This window comes from Rhipicephalus microplus, chromosome 7 (assembly GCF_043290135.1).
Source record: "Rhipicephalus microplus isolate Deutch F79 chromosome 7, USDA_Rmic, whole genome shotgun sequence".
Taxonomy (NCBI): Eukaryota; Metazoa; Arthropoda; class Arachnida; order Ixodida; family Ixodidae; genus Rhipicephalus; species Rhipicephalus microplus.
Window position 1 is genome coordinate 68,820,513 of NC_134706.1, and position 23,035 is coordinate 68,843,547.

The 23,035-nt window shown below is 46.8% G+C and overlaps 2 protein-coding genes across 6 annotated transcripts in view; one reads left to right on the forward strand and one right to left on the reverse strand.

Moving 5' to 3' along the window:
* Positions 1-2,880, reverse strand: part of LOC119180223 (small G protein signaling modulator 3 homolog) — a 53,682-nt gene extending 50,802 nt beyond the window's left edge. For 3 of the 5 annotated variants that reach the window (XR_012884925.1, XM_037431365.2, XM_037431364.2), the window contains exon 1: positions 2,523-2,879. Coding sequence is in view for 4 of the 5 variants with exons in the window: in XM_037431365.2 (XP_037287262.2) it covers positions 2,523-2,589 (67 nt within the window). In the remaining variant the exon portion in view is untranslated. Of the gene's footprint in view, positions 1-2,522 lie in introns of all 5 variants that reach the window. The other 2 variants (XM_075869249.1, XM_075869248.1) reach the window with 1 other exon arrangement.
* A 243-nt stretch (positions 2,881-3,123) lies between these two features.
* Positions 3,124-23,035, forward strand: part of IFT46 (intraflagellar transport 46) — a 71,818-nt gene continuing 51,906 nt past the window's right edge. Inside the window, exon 1 of the mRNA XM_075869250.1 lies at positions 3,124-3,242. Within this exon, the coding sequence (XP_075725365.1) occupies positions 3,210-3,242 (33 nt within the window). The 5' untranslated portion in view covers positions 3,124-3,209. The remainder of the gene's footprint in view (positions 3,243-23,035) is intronic.

Genomic DNA, 23,035 nt, shown 5'->3' on the forward strand with positions numbered 1-23,035 from the left:
GCTTTCACTGTGACGTAAATTGTTATTCGACTTTAGTGTCCCTTTAGACAATCCAGTCAAACATTTGCTGCTATGATATCCTGGACTCTTAGGTTGCTTCTCTCTCCTCCAGTCAGAATATTTTACGTTTTAATAAAGTTTTTTCTGTTCCGTTCTTTATCGGCTATGGAAAACCTACAATTGTTGGTCACTCACTTTAGTGCCATTGTAGATTAATTAAAAGTGGGCAAATAGACAAGTAACATAAAACACAGTAAAATTCAATTTATACATTCCTCACTAGTACATACTTTTTGCTTTTTCGTATTAATGGTTCAGGTGTCCAGCCCCAGCAAGGAATTCGCAGACACCTATGCGTCAAAATTCTCTAAACACACATCGTTCCCACAATGTTCTCTCATGATTGGCTGTGAACTCCCAGCACTATTATGAAGAGAATGCTATGTGCAGATTTTATAATGCGAAGAATGCCAAGGAACTCGCACCTGACACCCTGGCTGAAACCCTAGCACGTGCAACCAGTCAAAAGCATGGCCTTCGAGATTCACTTCTCGAGCTCTTGTTGGGGGATGTCATGGCTCAAGTTTGTACTCGGCACTGGAACCCTCGATGCCATTCGTATGGGATTACTGATGAGTACACACTTGTTAGAACAACAAGCATTTTATCCATGTCTACTGCAATAAAAAAATGCAGAGAGAAATGCAAGCTTAACTCCACAAAATCCTTTGCAAATCAGAAGTATTGGTGTATGTCACATGTCAGCACACGTATAAGACAAGCAGTTCGCAAACAAAAGATAAATTGTTAAGTACGCAGTGGTTAAAAAAGACAATCTTGATTCGGGAGCTGAACTTTTGACAAAAGGACATGTCCTGAAGTCTTCTGAAGAAGGAAAGCCCATTCAATGAGACATGCCTGTAATATCACAAACGTTGTTTTCAATTTATTGATTACTTCCGACTTGAAATGTTAAGTAACGCATAACGAAATCAGTGGAACGAATGAGGTGCAATAAAACATGCCTCGTTGACAGTTCTAACAAAACAAAAAAAAAGGTTGGTTGTGGTAGATGCAACAGCCAACGGCTGCTATGGAAAGTCTTAGATCCTGCTGAATGAAAGCTGCCAAAAGCAAGACGCCCAACAAAGTTGCACAGCACCTGATGTGGTAACTCGAATGCCGAAGAGACTGTCGCACCCAAACAACTTCCACAAACACTGCAATATTCCACAACGCATGACAAGCTGCACGCAATTCGGCTTGTTGCGTATGCCACCGCAGAACAAGTGTCTGCGTCTATCGCCAGCATTTTCGAGTGCTGATGAGTGTGTGCCGGCAGAGATGCAGTGGCAGTTCATCTGACATATTCAACTAAAACAGCGCCTGCCGTTCCAGCTGCCACATCTTTAAAAGCCAGCTGTTCCCTGTCATATGCGACGACGGCCTTGTTCCTTGAATTGTTTCGTAGTCTTGCAATTGAATCTGGTTTAATATCACATCTGAATCATTCAAACGTCAATATTATGGCCTAATTCGCAGCTGACTTTCTGACTTGCACTGTGCCAACGCCTCCCTGAGCACACCTGGGTTTGTTATGTACAAAAACAAAATGATTCTCAATGGCCCTTTGCACTGTGCCAACGCTTCCCTGAGCACACCAAGGTTTGTTACGTACAAAAACAAAATGATTCTCAAATTCCCTTTAAGAACATACAACTACGTGTTTTAAAGCCCACGAATGGCAGTTATGAAATACAAGTACGACAGCCATCACTCATTGGTCTATTTGGGGACATTATTTGACGATATCAATTCATTACTTTTTACGACGTCTTTGGGCATAAAAATGACGCGTGATTCAAGTTCTGCATTAATGTACCTCGCATAAATGTCTTGTATTCACATATAGCTGCCATTACTAAATATTATTCCTTATGTGCGAACATTATGTTTTTCTCCGCCTTCTTTGTTTTGTTTTTGTTGCCACTGGTGTACCCATTGTATGCGGCAGCTAATTATGAAACGGAATGGTGCCAGATTACTTCAAGCGTCATCTGTTTTCTGTTTTTTTTTTTTCAAGCAACCAAGAAGCTTGTAAACAATTTTCAAACACCTCGCATTTATGCGCAGTCCTGCAGTGCTTAAAGTACCTTTGAAGTGTCGTCGAAAGAGTATAGAACCAAATTAAAATGCACACCCAACGCCTTACAAACATCGTGGGGCCCACACTCGGCCAACAATTGCGCGCGCTGCTGTTTCTGTCGATCTCGCGGGCGCAAGTAAAGGTTCAGCTGCTTACTGTACACAATTAAGTCTAACTGTACTGCATCCGTGGTCAAAACGGGTTAGAAAAACAGTACCGTACGTAGCTGTGCTAGTACACTGTACTAGCTGATGCCGGTCACGCAATGACTGTAGCGACAGTCTGGCTGTATAGACGCCTTTTAATTCGGCAGCACCTCGTATTTAACAATGACGAGGTTTATTTTAGTCTCAGATTAAACGTTTAGCCCGCTTACCTTCCGTGTTTTTTCGGCTGTATCCTTCTGTGGAGTTGCCTCCGAAAACAGACCTTGCGAACTCCATGTTTTCGATGCAGCTTGACGTGTGCCGGCAGGTCAAATGCGTTCACAAATTCATGCCCGTCAATCCATCCCCACACTGCAGATTTAGCTGACGTGTCCAGACACCTCCGTGGTTACACTGTGCCTAGACTCAACTCACGCACGTTTTCTTTCACGATCACGGCACCAAAACTGCGGTCGTCTTCGCCACACATATGTCAGACATTGCGGTAACGGGTTTCGGAACAAGGAGATGCACCAGAGTGCGGACAACGCCGCCCACGCTCGCGCCACTTGCGTCAACTGTGACGCTAGATTAGCATAACAGTAGTGACGTCAGGGAGCCCGAAGCGCACGGCGCCATGTTTGTGACAGTAAGCATATTCTCAGAAATAATGCTTGCGAGCTGCCTCCGGTTGCACAGGGCATTTTTTTTTAAATTTTACAAACTACGTTAAGACACGTTGATGAGAATCGCGTGCTCAACACGTGATTGCGCACCATTTGTTTTCGGAGTTGCTCCATTAACCAGCTGCGTTGCCAAGGCAACGGTGTTGTTTAGTACTGGGAGACGGGCGGGAGCGCGAAGATTTTTCTGTCGTTTTCGAAACCATTGCTCTCTAGATCCGATCGGTATCAGCAATGCCAAAAGAAGAAGGTCCGTCATCGACGAAGGTAAGGACACGACGTTTAGCCTCTTGGGCCGGGCACGCATTTGTTCGCGCGATCACTCGTACGCGCGTAGACGCTCTACTCGCGCCAACGTTGGTTCGGTGGATCTACATATCCGCGGTTAAATTATCATAATTTAGTGCTGAATTAGTTAAATCTGCCAAAATATTATACAATGTAATATTTCATGTGTGAAGGGCGTACATATAAAAAAATAGGGCGTTTTTTTTATTTTCTGTTAGTTTGGCTTGAAGTGAAGCAGTGCTGCACTGCTGCATTCACGTGAACTACGTGAATTGCTCGCGCTACGCGTCAAATACACACAGTCCACTTAACTGTTATATAACTGCCAGGTTGGTTATTGTATTCCGCTAAGTCAATAATATTGACGTTTGCAAAAGCCGCACACACTTGAATCACGCAGGTATTTTTTATCTTCGAGGCTTTTTGCTAAAAACGTTAGTGTACAGCACGTACTGAGAACTTTTAATGAGTAAAAGTATTGTTAATTAGTCGACGCATTTTCCCCCATCTGCAAGCTATCTGCGAATGTACGTTGCTTTTTTTTTAGCATATATGCCGTAGGTCATTTTATAAACTGGCCTCCACGGGACCAGTAATAACATACATATTTTCTTCAGCTGGCATGAGTGACATCATGAATTATCACGTATTTGTGTTATTGTTGAATGTGGCACATTGCGGTGGCATATAGCAGTCACATAAGGTCAAAATTACCGGCGGGAAGTCAACCGTGGTAACTCTCACCAAATTATTTCCTCGCAAAAATTTCTTCACTTGTCCAACAAATTCTATAACGAAGGTTCAACTTCACCTGCATTTAAATTTTATGTGTTCCTACACACTTATTTTTCTCATGACTACGCTATAGTGACAAGTAATCGTAAATTCATGTTGTACCATGCGGCGCCATATACCCATTCTAATGGTGCAAATAAATCACGCATATGCGATGTAGCTAAAGCCTTTGCTACCGTGGAGATTGCATCGCTATCATACGGAACCATGCAGAATTCTTGATGTCAATATATTAGTTACAGATTTGAAAACTTCGTTTTTCAATTTTGGAAACGTACCAGTTTCTGCAATTTTTCTGCAAAACATTCTATACATTAAGCGAAACATTTCTTTATGGTAGAGTCACTTCACTTACTCGATCAAATACGTGCAACAAAGTTTAATTCCAATGGTGCCACGTGTTGTCCTATATAAAAGCGCTTAGTCGTTGAACATGTACTTCACAAAAAAGGAGCAGTCGGAGTATAACCGGTCTACAAATTCTTCCTAAAAAGGCTTTCTCTGCCCCGAACAACTTGAAGTCTTATGAAGGCTGTATTAATGGACTCAACGTAGGGTAGTCTACTTACCATGGTTTCCTATACAACTGCTTCTTCTTTTCAAAACATCCAGGGACGGCTCAGTGCTCTCCCATAGTAGAGTACCACGTACCCTAAATCGTTAACCACTTCTTCTAAACACATTAAATGGTCGCAGTGGCGATGATGCCACGAGGTTCATGTTCTTGAAGCTGCCTCCTCAAAAGTGAGGCACAAGGGACGGCGTTCAGCTCTCCCATAGTAGAGCACCGAGTACTCCAAATCGCTAAACATTCTTTCTTAACACACAAACCCATAGTAGAGTATCTCTAGTACTCTAAATCGTTACCCACCTTTTAGGAGCGAAGCTCCTTAAGGCGTGGGCTGTGCGTCCCCTGTATGTAGCCACCTCTCGTTCAGTTCAAAGTATTACGCTAGCCACCGCCCGATCTAAAGGGTACAGCCATATCCATCTGTCCGTCCATCCATCCATCCGTCCGTCCGTCCATCCATCCGTCCGTCCGTCCATCCATCCATCCGTCCGTCCGTCCGTCCAAAAGATGCAAGATGTTATAAACTAGACGGCGGTACGTGTAGTTGATTATGAAAGATGCGAGGTGTTATAAAATAGGAATGATGCCACATATGGCGTGTGTCATCGTTCGATATAGTGCGGCGATGTACGCTAGGGGGAGCGTTGCAATAAAATCGAGTGGGCAAAATGTACGGAGGATTCATGGTTTACCAGGTTTACCTCCGGAGCTTCGCCCACTCATCATCATTCACTTCGTGGATATGGCGGCATTTTTTTTTCTAAACACACATTGCTTATTAGTCAAGGTTGTCAGTCTGAGGCCCGCGGGGCGGCTTTATGCTCTCCCATAGTAGAGTACCTAGTACTCTAAATCGTTTCCCACTGTTTCTAAACATTTCATATTGAATGCGGAGCATTTCGTAACGAACTTCGGCGACTTCGAGTATCTATCTATCTATCTATCTATCTATCTATCTATCTATCTATCTATCTATCTATCTATCTATCTATCTATCTATCTATCTATCTATCTATCTATCTATCTATCCGCCTAAGACTTTTAGCTCTCCTGGCCGTTACGATGATGGTATAGATACTGAAATTGGTATGGCATAACATGACTGTGCGACAAGCATAAGTGACTAGTCATAACATGAAAATCATGACATGCATGTCATGAATGTCATGATTCACATTTCATGGTCTTGCTGCTCTTCCGATGGTTTCGTTCACATGACTTGTTGCGAAACTGGTAAGGTATGACATAACTGCATGGCGATCCCAAGTAACAGACCACATGAAAATCAGGACATGCGTGTCATGTAACAACATGACGACACGCCACACTCATGAGGCGCTCGCGGCCGTTTCGCTAGCTGCGCATATACCAAACTTGATATTACGGGACGCGAATGGATGGCGAAATTATGCGACCGGTGCAAAACATAATAATCATAACATGCGGGTCATTTACAAACATGACTACATGCCACGCTCATGATGCACTCGCGGCCGTTCCGCTAACTTCACATATACCTAATTTGGTATTACGTCACGTCAATGGATGACGAAGGTACGTGAGTGGTGCAAACATTATAATCATGAGATGCATGTCATGTAAGAACATGACTACATGTCACTCAAGGCGCCAATACACTTGGACATGACCTGGCGCGCGTGCGCGCCGGCGTTGCTCACATTGCCCCGTCTCAACGTCCGATTTTCGCTGTGACGGGCACGCAGAAAGTAGACGCGTACGAGCGTCCCCGATGTATCCCAGCCACAATCCGCCGACAGATGCAGGGCGCGAGACGCGCATCGACCGCGTTTCATTTTCACCGATGCCTTCTCAAGGATGCTTTCTCGGGGACCTTCGGCGCAAAAATTTTTTGTCTGTCTGTTTATCTATCTGTACATTTGTCTGTTTATTCATTCTTAATGGCACCGGGTACTTGAAACTGCCGACCCCTTCCGCAGCGCCCGCCTATGTTGCTCAAGGTTGAGCGTTCATGCTTGTGCAATTGTCAATTAAAAAAGCAATTATTACACATGTCTGGGGCACCATAACAACACGTATATATTCTGCATGTGCATCTCTTAATAGAAAAGGCATGCATAAGCAATTTTAAGGACTGTAGCGCTTATCACGCTGCGCTGCCCATGCAACGCTTGCACGGAAAGGCGAGTGTTTCCAACGCTTTGCTAAAACGAAACGGTGGTGGCACGTACCCGTCACCTTGCGTTCTACACCTTATCGCCTCTGAGATGGGCGCACACACCTGTCTTAAAAGGCACGCGTTTTGTTTTCTAAGACAACTGCCAGATGGCGCTTACGTCTCACGTGTGACGTGACTTGATGCGCTCGTTCGCCTCCACTACACGCTCGAGGCACTCTAACGCAGCGCCTCGACAATACTATTCACTCATTGTCTTGCTCAGAACATCAAATAAATGCCTTGTTCACTCTCTCCACACGCAAGACAATATTTGCAGAACATGCAGATACGGGGCCAATTTTTTACTCTGGCGCTGCCGCCAGATGGGAAAACTCGACTGAACGGCGGGGAGGTGGCTGGAGTGAGACGCTGTGCGGACGTGTTTCGCATGAGCTCCGGCCCGGTGACCGACTATCGGCGGACGCGCTTTTTTCTGGACTTGCTGTCAGTGGGCTCGTCTGCAGGAGGTTGCCCTGTACCTACGGACACCACTCGTTTAGGCAAGTTTGTCCCCGTTTTTGGAGTTTCCGAGATTTTCCTATCAACCCCGCGGTGGCAAGGCTAGGCCTATCTCCTAGGCCAAGCCTGGCCTGGGCCGCGTCGCCCGGCGTCTGACTTGCGCCCGGTGACCGTGGGTCTTGTTGGGCTGAAGATGGAGTACTACGTCGAAGGGGAGACTATAACACCCGAAGATTTTGAAGCGGGAGAGTGGGCTCCAGTGCTGAAGGCACAGGACCGATTTAAGAAGACTCGGCACGGCGACAACGCCAAGAGTAAGCCTTGCGAGACGCAGGCCGGCAGCGACGGGCGCAAGACGCACGGAGCGCAGCAAGTCAAGCGGGGGAAAGCGCCGGTATGGAAGAAACGCGGACCGTTTCTCAAGTTGCCAGCCACGGATTTCAAGATTGTGTACAGGCCCCAGAACTGGGACTTGAGTGTTGTGACAGCGAGAGAACTCGGATGTGCACTGAGAGCAGCAGCGCGTCTAACGAGTGCGATTGCCGCGGAAGAAGACATTGTGCGGGTTAATAGCACAAACAACACGCTGACGGTGAGCACACTGTGCATAAATCGCAGTGGGGCATATGCGACTGTGAAGACGCTCAAGCTGGGTGATCGTGACCTGCCGGTTTCGGCGTTCGTGGCGCCGTTGGAGAACTCCGTGCGGGCAGTGATTTATAATGCTTATGATGGATGCCCAGTGGAAGAAGTTCGGGCGGGATTCCTGAAGAAGAATGAAGGCATAGACATTCTGGACGCGAGACCTCTGGGAAAGTCAAAGGCGATTCAGATTACGTTCGGGGGAAAACGCATACCCCGGCAGATTACTTACTGGAACTGTCTGTACGCTGTGATCCCGTACAGAAATTTAGTCGAGACCTGCTTCAACTGCAGACGAGTTGGACATCGAGCGGACGTTTGCTATCGTCCGAAGAGCAACCTATGTCACCGTTGCGGGAAGGACCATCCTGCCCCGCCAGAAGGAGAGCCACCTACGTGCACGCCGGTCTGCATCGTGTGCCATGGTGCGCATCACACAGGGAGCCGGAACTGCAAGTTTCGCCTGGCTCGCAAGCCACCGACAGGCCGGCAGCAGAGCATCGAAAGAGAGAGCGAAGCTGGACAGGATAAGCGTTCCTCGAGGGCCACGGAGCGGTCACCGAGGGGTAAAGAAGGCAGAAGCAAAAGCAGGGACCGGTCGAGTTCCTTCCCGCCATTGCCAGGGCGCGGGGGCGGCCAAGATGGTGGGCGAGCATCCAGTACCAACAGCTGCGCACGCGACACCAACAAAAAGGTGAGCTTGACAAGCACGGCCTCCCAGAACGAAACCGCTCGAGAGAGGGAGTTAGCAGCGCTGGTTCAGCGACAGGGAGACTTGATTAAAAGAATGGAAAACAGAATTGCAGAGATGGAACGCGCACTTAGAAACGACCAACGGCAGGGGACACAGGCACCAGCAGTGCAAGGCCTACAGAAAGCGACGCAAGAGGCGTCTGCTCGCGTACAGGAGAGTGCAGCTATGGAAGTGGAGAATCGGGGGACAGTGAAGAGACCACTGTCGGTGGATGAAGTAGCTAACGCAAAACGATTAGCCGAAACGTCACCAGTAGACATGCCACAGCCTGTTTTTAAGGTCATTAGTCTTAAGTCGGATGTAACAACACTTGCGGATAAAGTAGGCAAACAAGGGAAAAGACAGGATAGGTTGGAGGCTCGAGTCGAAAAGATCGAAGCCAGATTAGACACAATAGAGGAGCGTCTCGGCATGCTCTCCACTGAATTTAAGGATTCCCAAACCCAGGTCATGGGCATGTTTCAGCAGCTTCATACTCTATTGGAGGCAAGACTGCCTCCCGTGGGTGGCCAAGTGCCATTAGTCAACCTGGTGCCTCATCATGGCGCCTCGCCAGCAAATTGAGGTTTGGCAGTGGAACTGCAGGGGCTTTCGTCAAAAGCGGGGTAACCTGCAGTTGCACGTACAAAATCTGGACAGTAAACCAGACATAATAGCCTTACAGGAGGCTAGTGGTTCCGTAAAATTACCTGGATTTAAGGCATTTACAGCGCCAGGAACTGATTCAAGAAGCGTATCACGCGTCTTCACAGCCGTGCTAGTCCATCGCAACATCACTGTCATTCAGCATTCCGTAGATAGCAGCAGGGAAGACTATGTCTTGCTTGAGATTTTGCCTAAACGAAAGTATGAGAAGAGTCTGTTTTTACTTAATGTGTATAGTTCTCCAAAAGATAAAGGATTGGGCTTGCCACAACTCCTGATTCAAACTCAACGGTTAGCAGCTCGCGCTCCGCTTATAGTGGTAGGAGATTTCAATGCGCCTCACCCGGAGTGGGGTTATATTCGAGCCAGCCCAAAGGGCAATCGGCTTTGGCAAGTTGCCCGGGATCTGCGATGGACGCTGTTAAACAATCCACAAGATCATACGAGGATAGGCAACAGCATAAGCATGGATACCTCCCCAGACCTTACGTTTTTTAGAGGCATCAGTAATGCAAAGTGGATTAACACGGGACAAGCGCTAGGAAGTGATCACTATATCCTTTCCACGACGTTTAGCGCTGCGAAGCATAAAGACAAAGTGAGGGGGCATAGAATTACAGATTGGGACAGATTTAGGAAAAACAGAGCAGACACTGTAAACGGGAAAATTAATGACCTGGATGCATGGGTACAGGCGCTCAAGGAGGATGTAAGTAATACCACGGTAGAAGTGCCAGTCGAGCAGGAGGAGTTTACCGCTGACTCGAGACTATTACACATGTGGGAAGCGCACGCGAGTCTCTTGAGAAGGTGGAAGAAGCAAAAACATAATGGCGTCCTTCGCAGAAGGATTGCCAAGTTAGAACGTAAAATCGAAAATTATACAATTGAGTTGCAAGCCAAGCAGTGGGGCCAGATTTGTGATCGCATGAATGGACAGTTTGGATGCAAAAAGACATGGCAGCTGTTAAGGCATCTTTTGGATCCGGCAGCAACAAAATCGGCGCAACGGGGGCAAATTACTCGGTTAATGCATCAATATGAAGGCACAATTGGAGAGTTTATACAGGAACTCCGGAATCGGTACATAACTGATGGAGTAGACGCATGCTTACCACACTACTCGGGGGTGGAAAACTCAGACCTAGATGAAGAGTTCACAATTGCGGAGGTGGAGTTTGCCATGGGGCAGCTGCGTACTACGTCTGCCGCAGGTCCGGATGGAGTTACTAATAAAATGCTGAGAAACCTAGTCTTCAAATCGGTCGGGGCGATCACTGACTTGATAAATGAGTATTGGGTGGCCGGGGAGATCCCAGCACAATGGAAGCATGCTAGGATTATATTTATTCCGAAGCCAGGCAAGAAACTCTGCTTGGAAAACCTGCGCCCCATATCACTGACATCATGCGTGGGCAAATTGATGGAGCACGTGGTTCTCAACAGGCTTCAGAATTATGCAGAGGACAAGGCCATCTTTCCCCCAACTATGATAGGTTTCAGGGCCAATTTGTCCACACAGGATGTCATGATACAGTTAAAACATGATGTAGTCAATCCCGGGCATGGCACGGGCACCAAAGCTGTATTGGGGCTTGACCTGAATAAAGCTTTCGACAATGTTTCGCATGAGGCAATATTGAATAACCTATCAGAAATTGGCCCAGGGGTCAGGACATTTCGCTACATCAGATCATTCTTGGAGGGCCGAACCGCAGAAATTTCAATAGGAGATATCAAATCGGACTCATTCGCGTTGGGAGGCAAAGGGACGCCGCAGGGTTCAGTTTTGTCACCGTTCCTGTTTAACATCGCCTTAATTAAAATACCGCCGAGGCTGGAGGAGATACCGGGACTCAAACACACATTTTATGCAGATGATATTACTCTATGGGTAACCAGGGGTAGTGACGCGCATCTGGAAGAAACACTGCAACAGGCAGTTAACATTGTCGAAGAGTTGGCAGGGGAGGCGGGACTTTCATGCTCTCAGCCAAAGTCCGAGCTCTTTGTGGTTCGGGACAAACCCAGAGGGCTACATGCAAGACACTATATTCCGCCACCGCCGTTAGAGGTAAAGGTAGGGGGTAGGCCGGTAGCTGAAGCTCAAACGATTAGAATTCTTGGCCTATATCTGCAAACTAACAGGAAAAATAGGGTGGCCCTTGAAAAACTTAAGACCACGGTCAATGCTACTGTCAGGCTAATCAGAAGAATCGCTAACCGTAAGAGCGGGGTTAAAGAAAAAGAACTCTGTAAGCTGGTACAGGCGTTTGTGCTCAGCAGGGTTACTTACGCGACACCTTATATGAAGTTGGATGCCGCAGAAAAAGGTAAGGTCGAGGCTATGATCCGGCAAGCTTACAAGGCAGCGCTTGGGTTGCCTAACAACGCGCCTACAGAAAGGCTATTAAAACTAGGGGTACACAACACCCTGGATGAATTATGGGAGGCGCATCTGGTGATGCAGCACGCTAGGCTTTCGACAACCAAAGCGGGCAGGATTATATTGGAAAGGATTGGTATTGGAGCAGAGGCTCCCACTGGGGACAGTAAAATTCAGGTGCGGCGGGAGTTACATAAGGCCCTGTACATAAAACCTTTGCCCAAAAATATGCATCCGATTCACCATACGCAGCGCAGGCAGGCAAGAGCCAGAGCTTTACACGTTGAGTACGGCGAGTACAAAGCGGCAGTCTATACAGATGTTGCGGAATATAAGGACAAAGACGCTTTTGTGATTGTGGTGGTGGACAGGCGGGGGCGCTTGATCGCTTCTGGATCGGTCAAAACCCGCTCCTCGGAAACTGCAGAGGAAGCGGCAATAGCGCTAGCTATAACTAATTCGCAGTCAGATTTGATTTTCAGTGATTCAAAGGCAGCCATCCGAAATCTGGCGAGGGGCAGAATATCGGCGACCGCTGCACGATTTCTGCATAGGGCCACGGGACGAGAAATGAGAGAAATAGAAATTGTCTGGGTACCAGCACACTCTGGGAACCCTGGGAACGAGGCGGCTCACCTGAATGCTCGAGGTTTCGTCAGCCGGGTAGGTGAGCCGCCAGTTCCGGGGAGGTCCGCGAGAGATGGGCTGGTGTCCTTTCATGACATAACGAATCATTATAAACTAGAGCGGAGGTTTTATCCGCCCCCGCACAAGCGGTTGACTAAGGCGCAGGAATGCGTCTGGAGAAAACTGCAGACGCGATCTTTTCCCAACCCTTACGTGTTGAACAAAATGTACCCGGAGGAGATTAAGCCGCAATGCAAATGGTGTCAGGCTGTGGCAACATATGATCACATACTTTGGGAATGTAGCATAGTGCCGCCGCCGGTGGATATTATGCGTGATCCCTCTCTTGAGCACTGGGAGGCCGTGTTGACCAGCTCGGACCCAGTCGTCCAGTTAAGGGTCGTGGAGTGGGCCACACAGGTCGCCGCCAACCATGGGTTGATGGCCATCTAACACGGAATCATCCTCAGTTGCTTTCTGACGAAATAAAGTTTTTCCATCCATCCATCCATCGACTGAACGGCGCAGGCTTGCGCCATGCCGCGTTGCTTTGACGCATGCGCTTTGAGTGCGCCCGGCGTCCCTCCGCCACGGAGAAAGGAAGACACGGTGCTGTCTGGGTACCGTCGTCGGCGCAAAATGCAGCATGTCGTATTTCGCGCCAGTTGCCACCGGACCGCGCCGAGAGATGCTGGTTGCGCCGGTCATGTATACGCCTGGCGTCTTACTATGAGTGTTCGCGTTTTGCTAGCGTAGCCATAGAGTAACACGGTAAATGGCGTAGCATCACTGTGCCCAGCGAGCGAGCGCTTGAACGTTATGTAGGAACATAGTCCTTCATGATGCGCTTGCCGCAGTTACGCTAGCTTCACGTGTACCAAATTTGGTATTACGGGGCGTGAATGGACGGCGAAGGAATGTGACTCGTGCAAACATGATAATCATAAGATGAGTTTCATGAAACACATTACTACATTCTACGCTCATATCCCGCTCACGGCCGTCTCGCTAGCTCCGCACACATTAAACTTGGTATCAGGTAACGCGAATAGATGATGAACGTAAATGACGTGTCCAAACATCATAATGATGACATAAAGGTCATGTACGGCAGAATTTGCCTCCGCCTCGTAACGCTGTGCTAATGACGTATCAACCTTCCTCAATCGTGCTTCGCATATCATCGATTCCCACTGTACGTGGGATCTGCCATTTTTTTTCTTTTGCCATGTCCAGTCGACCTGTTCTGGGCTAGACGTGCTTCGCATATCACCGATTCCCACTGTAGGTGGGATCTGCCATTTTTTTTTCTTTTGCCATGTCCAGTGGACATGTTCTGGGGTAGACGTGTTGAACAATCCGATTGTTGACGCAAAACATAACCTCCAAAATTGCGGGCACACGGCACGCCACCGCGCGCTCACAATCTCGGAGGCTATGTACAAAGCTGCTTTGTTGCTACCATTAGTTCCTCCGGGCCGCCGCTCAAGCAGCTCAAATCGTGTGTTTCAATGGAAGCACGCTGACGGCATCTTTTCTGCCTGGCCACATTCAGAACTTCATGTGGCAGATGCGGTCTGGTATGCTGCATGCGCACCCTTGACCACCTCGAAAGGGGGAGAATAGTCCAGCCAGCAACATGCATGAACTGCTCCCTACGGGAAACTAATCATCATGTTGAGAGGCCGTTAATTATTCCTCTTGTTTTCTGGAGGGCCGTTCATGCTGGATTTCGCAGTCTAGGAGTACGCGACGCTTCGTTTCATCTGGGCGCTGTTCTGGAGGCCGCTACGCATGCCTTAATTCTCATTGATGGTGGTGGTGGGCCCATTCGCTGCGTGGCGGCATTGCAGGTCATCGCCATTGCAGTAGCCCTCTATTCCCGATCTTGGAGAGACTGCAGTGTACACAGAGCTCCTATCTGTTCTCTCGGAAGAACTCTATAGCTTCTTTATTGTACAAGAGGAATTCCTTCGGCACTGGTCCTACCGTTTTGTGTTCGTTAGTAATAGACGAGTGAAGCTGAATTGTCTTTCGGCCTGCCTAGTTTTGGCATGCTGATGTCTGTTCAGTACCGACAGAAATCCGATGTAAGTACGCAAAATGTACATATTAAGTTTTACATTTTGTTCACCATGTAATGTAAACATGTATGCATACCTTTATGTAACAAATTTGCGTGTGTCTGTGCATGTTCTGTTTTGTTAGAAATATTCCGTTGAAAGGTTATTGATGTCCACTGTCTCTGAGAATAAATTTTTCTAAACACAACTTTTTCTAAACACATTCGAAAAATCCAACAATTTGGAACCCGGGCAATATATTATTGTTTGTTTATTGGCACCAAACTATGCCTAATTAGGTCTTATTTGGCCACAACCCAGTGAATTCGAACGATCATCGGGGTGCGCTGCGAAGGGAAAGAGAAATATGCGAAGGGAAAAGAACGAAAACGGCATTGGCGGGCGATACGGGTTCGGAGCACGTTTCGAGTCCTCAACTGAGCGGCGTTCACATTCAGAACGAAGGTCGCAGATTAGGAAAATGGCTGCTTTTGCACTGCTTTTATGCAAAATTATTACCGAATTTACACATTCTAAATTTAGTGTATTGATCAAAATAGGCATTTTCAATTGTTTTATTGATACTTTCGATAATGTGGCGTTCAGTTTATTCGGACAGTTTTTCGGGCCACTTGAAAATCCGAACTGACGAGTTTTTACTGAACTCCCATGGTGTGTTTCAGGGTATTTTGAGACGCACTATCCATTATAAATGCATTGGAGGTCCTGGGTTCTGAATTCTGCTCACTCGTACTATAGACTCTCGTTGCAACACGCACTGACAGTCAAATGAGAGAAATGAAATGATAGATTAATTTTCCGGATATTCGTCACGGCGTAGCCTTCACAAGCCCACTTCATATCGGCTGCTGGCGACGCAGGTCCCAATATTTCGCGCTCGCTGTCAACTACCTGAAACAGTTGAACATGTATATCGCGTCTGTCCGGCAGCGTGCACTTCGGAACGTTAGAAACTGCCCTATTTGATATTGCACGATTTCGTAGCAGAACAATTCTCTGATTAGGTTGTCTTAGGTCATTGTCCTAACGTCATCAGCGCAATTGTGGCTCGTAACCGTCCAACAAGCAGATGGACCATATGTGCGTATTTGGACACTCTTCAGCGTTGCAGGACTATATATTCTCTGCTCCTTAATTTACCATCTTTACTCCTTAATCTCTCGCTCTCCTGTTCTCTTTTCTTCAGTGTAGAGTATCAGCCCAAGTAACCACGGATATGCGCTGGCTGTTCATTCTGAATACAAATGTCTGGCCGTATGGATATCCAACATGGAGAGCCAATGAACGTACGGTGAAAGTCCATGTCCCGTATGGGTGTTCTCTGGTCGTCCGAACTGAATGCCCGACCGAACACGAATTTTTGAACGTTGACTGGCTGTCCATACTAGGACATGCCAAGAATATGTGCATTTGCGCATCAATATTGTAAAATTAGAATATAGTGAAAACATATAGAGATCTGCAGAATTGCGGGTGACAATATTGCACAATTTCATTAAGAAGCCTACTATAAAATTCATTGAAATTTCGGCACACGCATTTGATCCCAGGATGCCAAATAGTTTTGCTTCCTGAGGCAAAACAATCTGCTTGGTTCAATACGTGTATCGTATGTCATAAGAAAGAATGTATTTTGTGTTATTATTGTCGCACGTGAACTAACAAAAATGCGGATCAAGCGCGTCATAGCAGTCATCATGTAGGCAAACTTCCATGCGCCAGCCTCGACACTTCTCAACAATGATTTGATATGTGGGGTTTAACGTCCCAAAACCACTATATGATTATGAGAGACGCCGTAGTGGAGGATTCCGGAAATTTCGACCACCTGGGGTTCTTTAACGTGCACCCAAATCTGAGCACACGGGCCTACAACATTTCCGCCTCCATCGGAAATGCAGCCGCCGCAGCCGGGATTTGAACCCGTGACCTGCGGGTCAGCAGCCGAGTACCTTAGCCACTAGACCACCGCGGCGGGGCACTTCTCAACAAGCGGTGCAACGCAGTTGCTCAGATTCGAATGTACACGTCATGCTAGCTCTGCCCCTCTGAATGAGTTGGAAGAAAACACGTGCCATTGTACCTATTGTCCCGAAACCTGCTTGACCAGCGGCGCGCACTGAGGGAAGGGGCACAAGAAAGGAGGTGGTAGTGGTAGTGGTAGGAAAAAAAAGACGCTTATTTCTGCAGCCCTTAAATGGGAGCACGGCGCAGCGTCTTGTAGGGGAATAGGCGAAGGGGAAATAAGAATAGGAGAGAACGCAGTGTTAGAAGCAGTCAGCAGAGGTCGCAGGTCGCAACACATGGATGGAGGGGCAACTGCCACAACATTCCAAGAGTCGACGAGAGTCCTGTGGAGCGTCTCGGTGGTAGTGGGGCACTTCTGCCCCGGCCGCAGGGCTCTTAGTTGCGCAGGGTGGTGCCGGATTGCCCGCCGAGCGCTGCAAGACACACAGCACGCAACGGGGGTTCCGGTGGAAGTGCGTCTCCAACCGCGCGCAGTGCAGCGAGAAGGGAGGCGATCAGGGCGTCCCGCGGATCCTCGGCCGGCTCAGCGGGTGGGGAGGGGGTGGGCTCGTAGAGGACGGGCTCACAGAACACCTGACGGGCTCACCAGCGGCTGGGTGGAACGGCGCGGCGCTGGATTAGGGCTCTAGAGGCCGGGTTCATTGGTGGGGTTCCCGGAGGGAAAGGAGGGTGTTCGTGTCGCACGTATGTGGGATGGTGGTGGTGAAAACATTTAATAACCATTAAACGGTTACAGAGAGGTGATTGGGTTGGGGCCTTATTGGCCTCCTACCCTCACAGCACTAGGTGGAACCCCTATTCCGGGGCACCGCGGCACGTATGTACGTTGAGCCGGTCTCCGAGCGGCAGAAGGCGGATTTTTTTTTTCAAGTGCTTCCCGTGTGGACATCAACAGCAACATGTGAAGCTACAAAGGATGACTTTTCTACAAGAAACACCGAAATGCGGCACGAGCTCACTACTGTTTCGGCAGAGATCACCACAGCAAGCAGCAGCAACCCCGCTCACTCGCACGGCACAGATAAGGCCACGTGTTACATACCTGTTCCTTACGTCTCATATCGGACATTTATCTGTTCTTAGCACGCGTTAACTATTGTTTATCATTTGTATAAGCCCTGCTAATACGTGGCATGTTTCCAGCTCTTCATTTGCTCGCATATTTCTTGCTATTAACCGATTTAAGACGAGCACGTTGTCAGTGCGTGTAATTCCATTAGTTTTTCTCGTGTACTTGTCTGTATGCACCTATTGCGGTTACTAGAACAACATTGCCATAAACACGCGCGAGTTGGGTTTCTTCCTAATAACTGAATTGAATGAACCCATACAAAAGCAGCTGCTGCCGCCTAAGAAGTCATCGCACTTGAAGGCGGAAGAGCATTGAACACTGAAATCTTGTAAGACTACGTACAATCGTGGCGACGGATTGTGAGTTTTGTGCTTCTTAGCCTTGATATATGTTGATAATAAAGGATCAATTTCTCTTGAAAGCCCGTTTGGACTTCTTTTTTTTCTTGGAATTCGTTTGAAGCAGAAAAAGCTCCCGCGGAAAAAAAGACGGACCTCCGAGTAGGCTTCGTGGGTACGTTTTTCACATGAAAGGTTTTTCTTGAATATGCACTAGTTATATACACATGAACAATATATATATATATATATATATATATATATATATATATATATATTGTTTTTGTGTGCGTGTATCGTTTGAAGGGCCTATGAATGTCAATGTCACCGCGACAGCGTTAAAGAGTTTTTTTTGCAGAAAATTGTCTGCATTGTTGGTTGTGAGCCAGAAATTATCTTATGCGTGAGCGCAAAATCTGGAACAGAGTGAGGACTAAACCTGGGTTCAAATAGGAATTGAACCCGGGTCGTTTACGTGGCAGGCGGAGGTTCTACCACACGGCCACGCCTCCGCTTGTGGAAACAGTGAGAAGAACTTCCTCTGCTTAGAAATGCAGTGAAAGTGGCCTTAATGCTTCCCAAACACACGCGTTTTGTATACATGCTTCACAATGCAACATGAAATATTGCAGTAATGATACGTGGTACAAGCGTCCATTTCCAACGGGCGTCAAAATATGGGATTAAGATAATGACTCCGTGGTTGAAAGCCGGTGCGCCACTACAAATGGCACACACGCTACTGTGCCTATTCCCTTAACGCCACGCAGTGGGGCCATAGCAAGTTCGAAAAGGTTTCATGCATTAGGTGTTTGAAGTATACGCAATATAGGAACTAAATATTGCTGTCACATTGAACTCCTAAAGCCGAAACTTTATGGTCCCCTAATTTTTTACTAGTATACAAGTGGTCCGCTTTTTCTTCTATACGAGTTCACATTTTGGCTAGTGCACAGGACACAAGGGTTTGTTTTTAAACGAAAGCGCTGATTCTTTAGCAAAGGCGGCGCTTTTGGAGCCAATCATTGCGGTTTTCCCACCGACAACATACATTACAATTGCAAGATTCAGCCCGCTAACATTCCCAAAACACTTATCAGACCCTGTCTGGAAGCACCCATCATTTTTTTTTATTTGAATACCCTAAAGGCCTCGAGAGGCATTACATAGGGGGGGATACTGTTAAAAACAAGGTATACGTCAATTCATATAAAAGGACCGCACACAGCGATCAGACATAACTAGGTAAAAGGTACATTTTACGACAAGGATGTAACACAAGGCTCATTTCACATCTCCAGTACATTTCAATTCCAGGAATCCGCATGGCACTAGTTCTTCATCGTTTCGCTGGTACACAAGATATAACAACAGGGTAAGATATACCGGGTGTTCAAAATTAAGCTTTATGATTTTTTTAAAATTAGGCGCTCGAAGGCACGTGAGAACCACTTGTGCAAATAAGTTAAGCGGCCAGGGGGACAGAAAGTTAGATGATAATTATCGCTGTCAGCAGCCCAATTAACTAAAATTTAATAATTAACTTTTTACTGGCTGCGGTAAGTTGGCATGTTTATATTGAAAAAATGTAGGCAGTGGTGTTTGTACACAGTTTCAGTTGGAAGATTTTTTCTAGCACGCCTGTGTTCCGAGATATCCGGCTCCAAAGTTTAATTGTCTTTCGCACGATTACGCATGCAAGAGGGTGAGGGTCCGCGCAAAGCTCCTCCCTAAAGTGACGCATCTGTTGCGTGTGGTGTTTAGTGTGTGAAGAGGGTGGAAGCGTAGGCATAGGTGATAGCAATTACCCTTGCCCTCTTCGGCCGGCGAAATCAAAATGTGACAGCGCGGTGCGCCATGAGCCTTACGCATGATCCTGATGAACGCGATAACAGGAGACCATTTTTCGCGACGTTTTTTCGTGACTTTAGATCACACTGAGACATCTTCTTGTGAACGCGTTAGCAGGACCGTCCTGCACTAGGGTGCCTCCGGTTAGAGCACAGCGTCTCTGCATTGAAGGTCTACCAAGGAAATCCACGTGGAGTCCTTTCGAGCTAATATGGCTGCTTCTGGCGTGAGGTATTCTACCAAAGTAAAAGTAGACGTGGTGCTTGCAATGGCTGAAATGAATGGCAACGCTTCGTTAGCAATGGAGCTTTACGCGTCTCGCCACCCACACCGTCCCCTTCCAACAAGGCCCACTTTCACAAACCTGTTTCGACGCTTCTGCACAACAGGCTCTGTCCACCTTCCGAGACGGACCAGGAAGGCAATCGTCGATGAAGACTTTGAAATCGACGTTGTCGCGTGCGTAACCTCGATGCCAGAGCTCAGCATCCGACAGATTGCCGATCAGTGCGGTCGCAGCATCGGAACAGTCACAAATGTTTTAAGAAAGCACAAGTTCCATCCATATCACGTTTACCTTCATCAGGACCTAAATGAGGCGGACTTTGAAAGGCGAGTTGACTTCTGCAATTGGGGCCTCATCAAAACTGATCAAGAAAATGACTTTTTGCACAGAATAATTTGGACTGATGAAGCTCGGTTTTGCCGAAATGGAAGTGTTAATCTTCACAACGCCCATTATTGGGCACAAGAAAACCCACACTGGCTGAGGCAGCACAAGCATCAAGTTCGCTGGAGTGTGAATGTGTGGTGCGGCATACTCGGGGACAGGATCATCGGACCTCACTTTTTTGAGGACAACTTGAACGGAAAGATGTACACAGAAGAAATATTAGGTGTTGTCATTGATGATCTTGTCTGCAGTCTTTCCCTGAATGACCTGCGCCAAGTATGGTTTCAGCACGATGGAGCACCACATTTTTCTACCAGGGCGAAGAACTGGTTGGACAGACGTTTTCCACAACAGTGGATTGGGCGCGCAGGAGCGATGTTTTGGCCACCAAGATCACCTGACCTTTCTCCGCTCGACTTTTTCCTTTGGGGCTACGTTAAAGATCGAGTTTACGTAACAGAGCCCAGCGATGTTAATGACATGAAGGACAGGATAACATCTGCCTGTGCGAGTATTCCTGCAGAAGTACTGCGCCGAGTCATCGAGTCGACGCGACAGCGGTTCATGCTTTGCGTTGCTGCCGAAGGCAGGCATTTTGAACACTTTTTGGGGCATTGACGTCTTGAGAGGTGAAGAGTTTCGATGAGATTTGTGCATGACCGAAATATGCTTATGTAGCAGCAGGAAATATGCGTTAGCAAGGATAAAACTGTTTCAGTTATTATTGGTGGAGTTGTTGCTCTTGTTTCAATAAAAGTTACAGTACTCGGACATCAGCAGTCACGCTATTCGCGTAGCCCAGGCAACGACCACGCATGCTTCTCTAGTGATTATTACGCACGCGCACTGGCATCCAGATTCTCCGCTCGCACCATTATCTCGGCATGGTATCTGCCACTATCGTTAGAGGCTCTGCAGTTGCGTGTTACGACACTGGTTGCAAGCGTTCTTCGATTTTTGATTTCGACGGCCGAAGAGGGCAAGGGTAATTGCTATCACCTATGCCTACGCTTCCACCCTCTTCACACACTAAACACCACACGCAACAGATGCGTCACTTTAGGGAGGAGCTTTGCGCGGACCCTCACCCTCTTGCATGCGTAATCGTGCGAAAGACAATTAAACTTTGGAGCCGGATATCTCGGAACACAGGCGTGCTAGAAAAAATCTTCCAACTGAAACTGTGTACAAACACCACTGCCTACATTTTTTCAATATAAACATGCCAACTTACCGCAGCCAGTAAAAAGTTAATTATTAAATTTTAGTTAATTGGGCTGCTGACAGCGATAATTATCATCTAACTTTCTGTCCCCCTGGCCGCTTAACTTATTTGCACAAGTGGTTCTCACGTGCCTTCGAGCGCCTAATTTTAAAAAAATCATAAAGCTTAATTTTGAACACCCGGTAGTAGCAGTAAACATATTACACATCAAGAAATGTACGCAGCACTGATTGGAATGCAGACGGATCATTTATCATCACAATCTCGCTGTGAAGCTCGTTCCACTCAGTTACAGATAACACAAAAGGGGAATTTTGGTACTTTTTGGTCCGACACTTTACGAGCATGGTCAGTGCGATTGGACACCTAATGAGCCGGAAAAATATGAGCGCATGAAAAAGATGTAATACCATGATACAGAGAGTGAAAAAAGGTCAAGCGGAAGAATTTACGACGAGTGCTAAGTTCTGGAAGATTAAGAATCTGTTTTAATGCTGAGACACTTTGGTATGGCGAGTACGAGTGCAAAATGAAGCGGGCAGCCTTGTTTTGAATAGATTCAATACAGTCGGACAGTATAGCTGTGTGAGGGTTCCAAATAATTGAAGCATATTCGAGGGTTGCTCGGATGAGGGAAGTGTAAGCGCGAAGTCTAGTTTCATGCTTTGCGAGATATAAACGGCGCTTAAGAAAGCCAAGTTTTTTTAGTGCCTTGTTTGTTACGTGTTCAATATGCATGGCCCAGTTTAAATCAGGAGTAAATATCACGCCAAGATACTTGAAAGAAAAGGTTCGTTTAATAGCCAAACTGCATAACATGTATCGATTTAATGTAGTATTTGGATTCGAAGAAAATGACATGACCTTTGCTTTATCTGTATTAATTTCCATTTTCCACGTGTGGTACCTTTTAGCCAGGGTATTTAGATCGCTTTGCAAAATAGCTACGTCATCAGTGCATGTGATCTGTCTATAAATTATACAGTCATCGGCAAACAGTCGAATTGTTGAAGTTATATTGTTCGCAATGCCATTAATATATATCAGGAATAATAAAGGCCCTAAAACTGATCCCTGAGGTACTCCTGACTTAACGACACAGGAACTGGAGAGATTATTATTTATATTTACTTTTTGAGAGCGACCAGATAGAAATTCCTGAATCCAGCTGGTAGTTTTATGTCTAACTTTAGGCAGTTTATTTTTGGATGAGCCGTATGTGGGGAATACGGTCGAAGGCTTTAGAAAAGTCGATAAATACAGCATCTGTGTAAACCGATTTGTGCAAAGAGTCATGTAAATCCGTAGATAATTCAAATAACTGTGTCTGGCAAGACCGCTTGTACCTGAACCCATGTTGATTTTCGAATAACACTTTATTAGTATTAAGATGTCTCATTATGTGGGAGTAAATTATATGTTCGA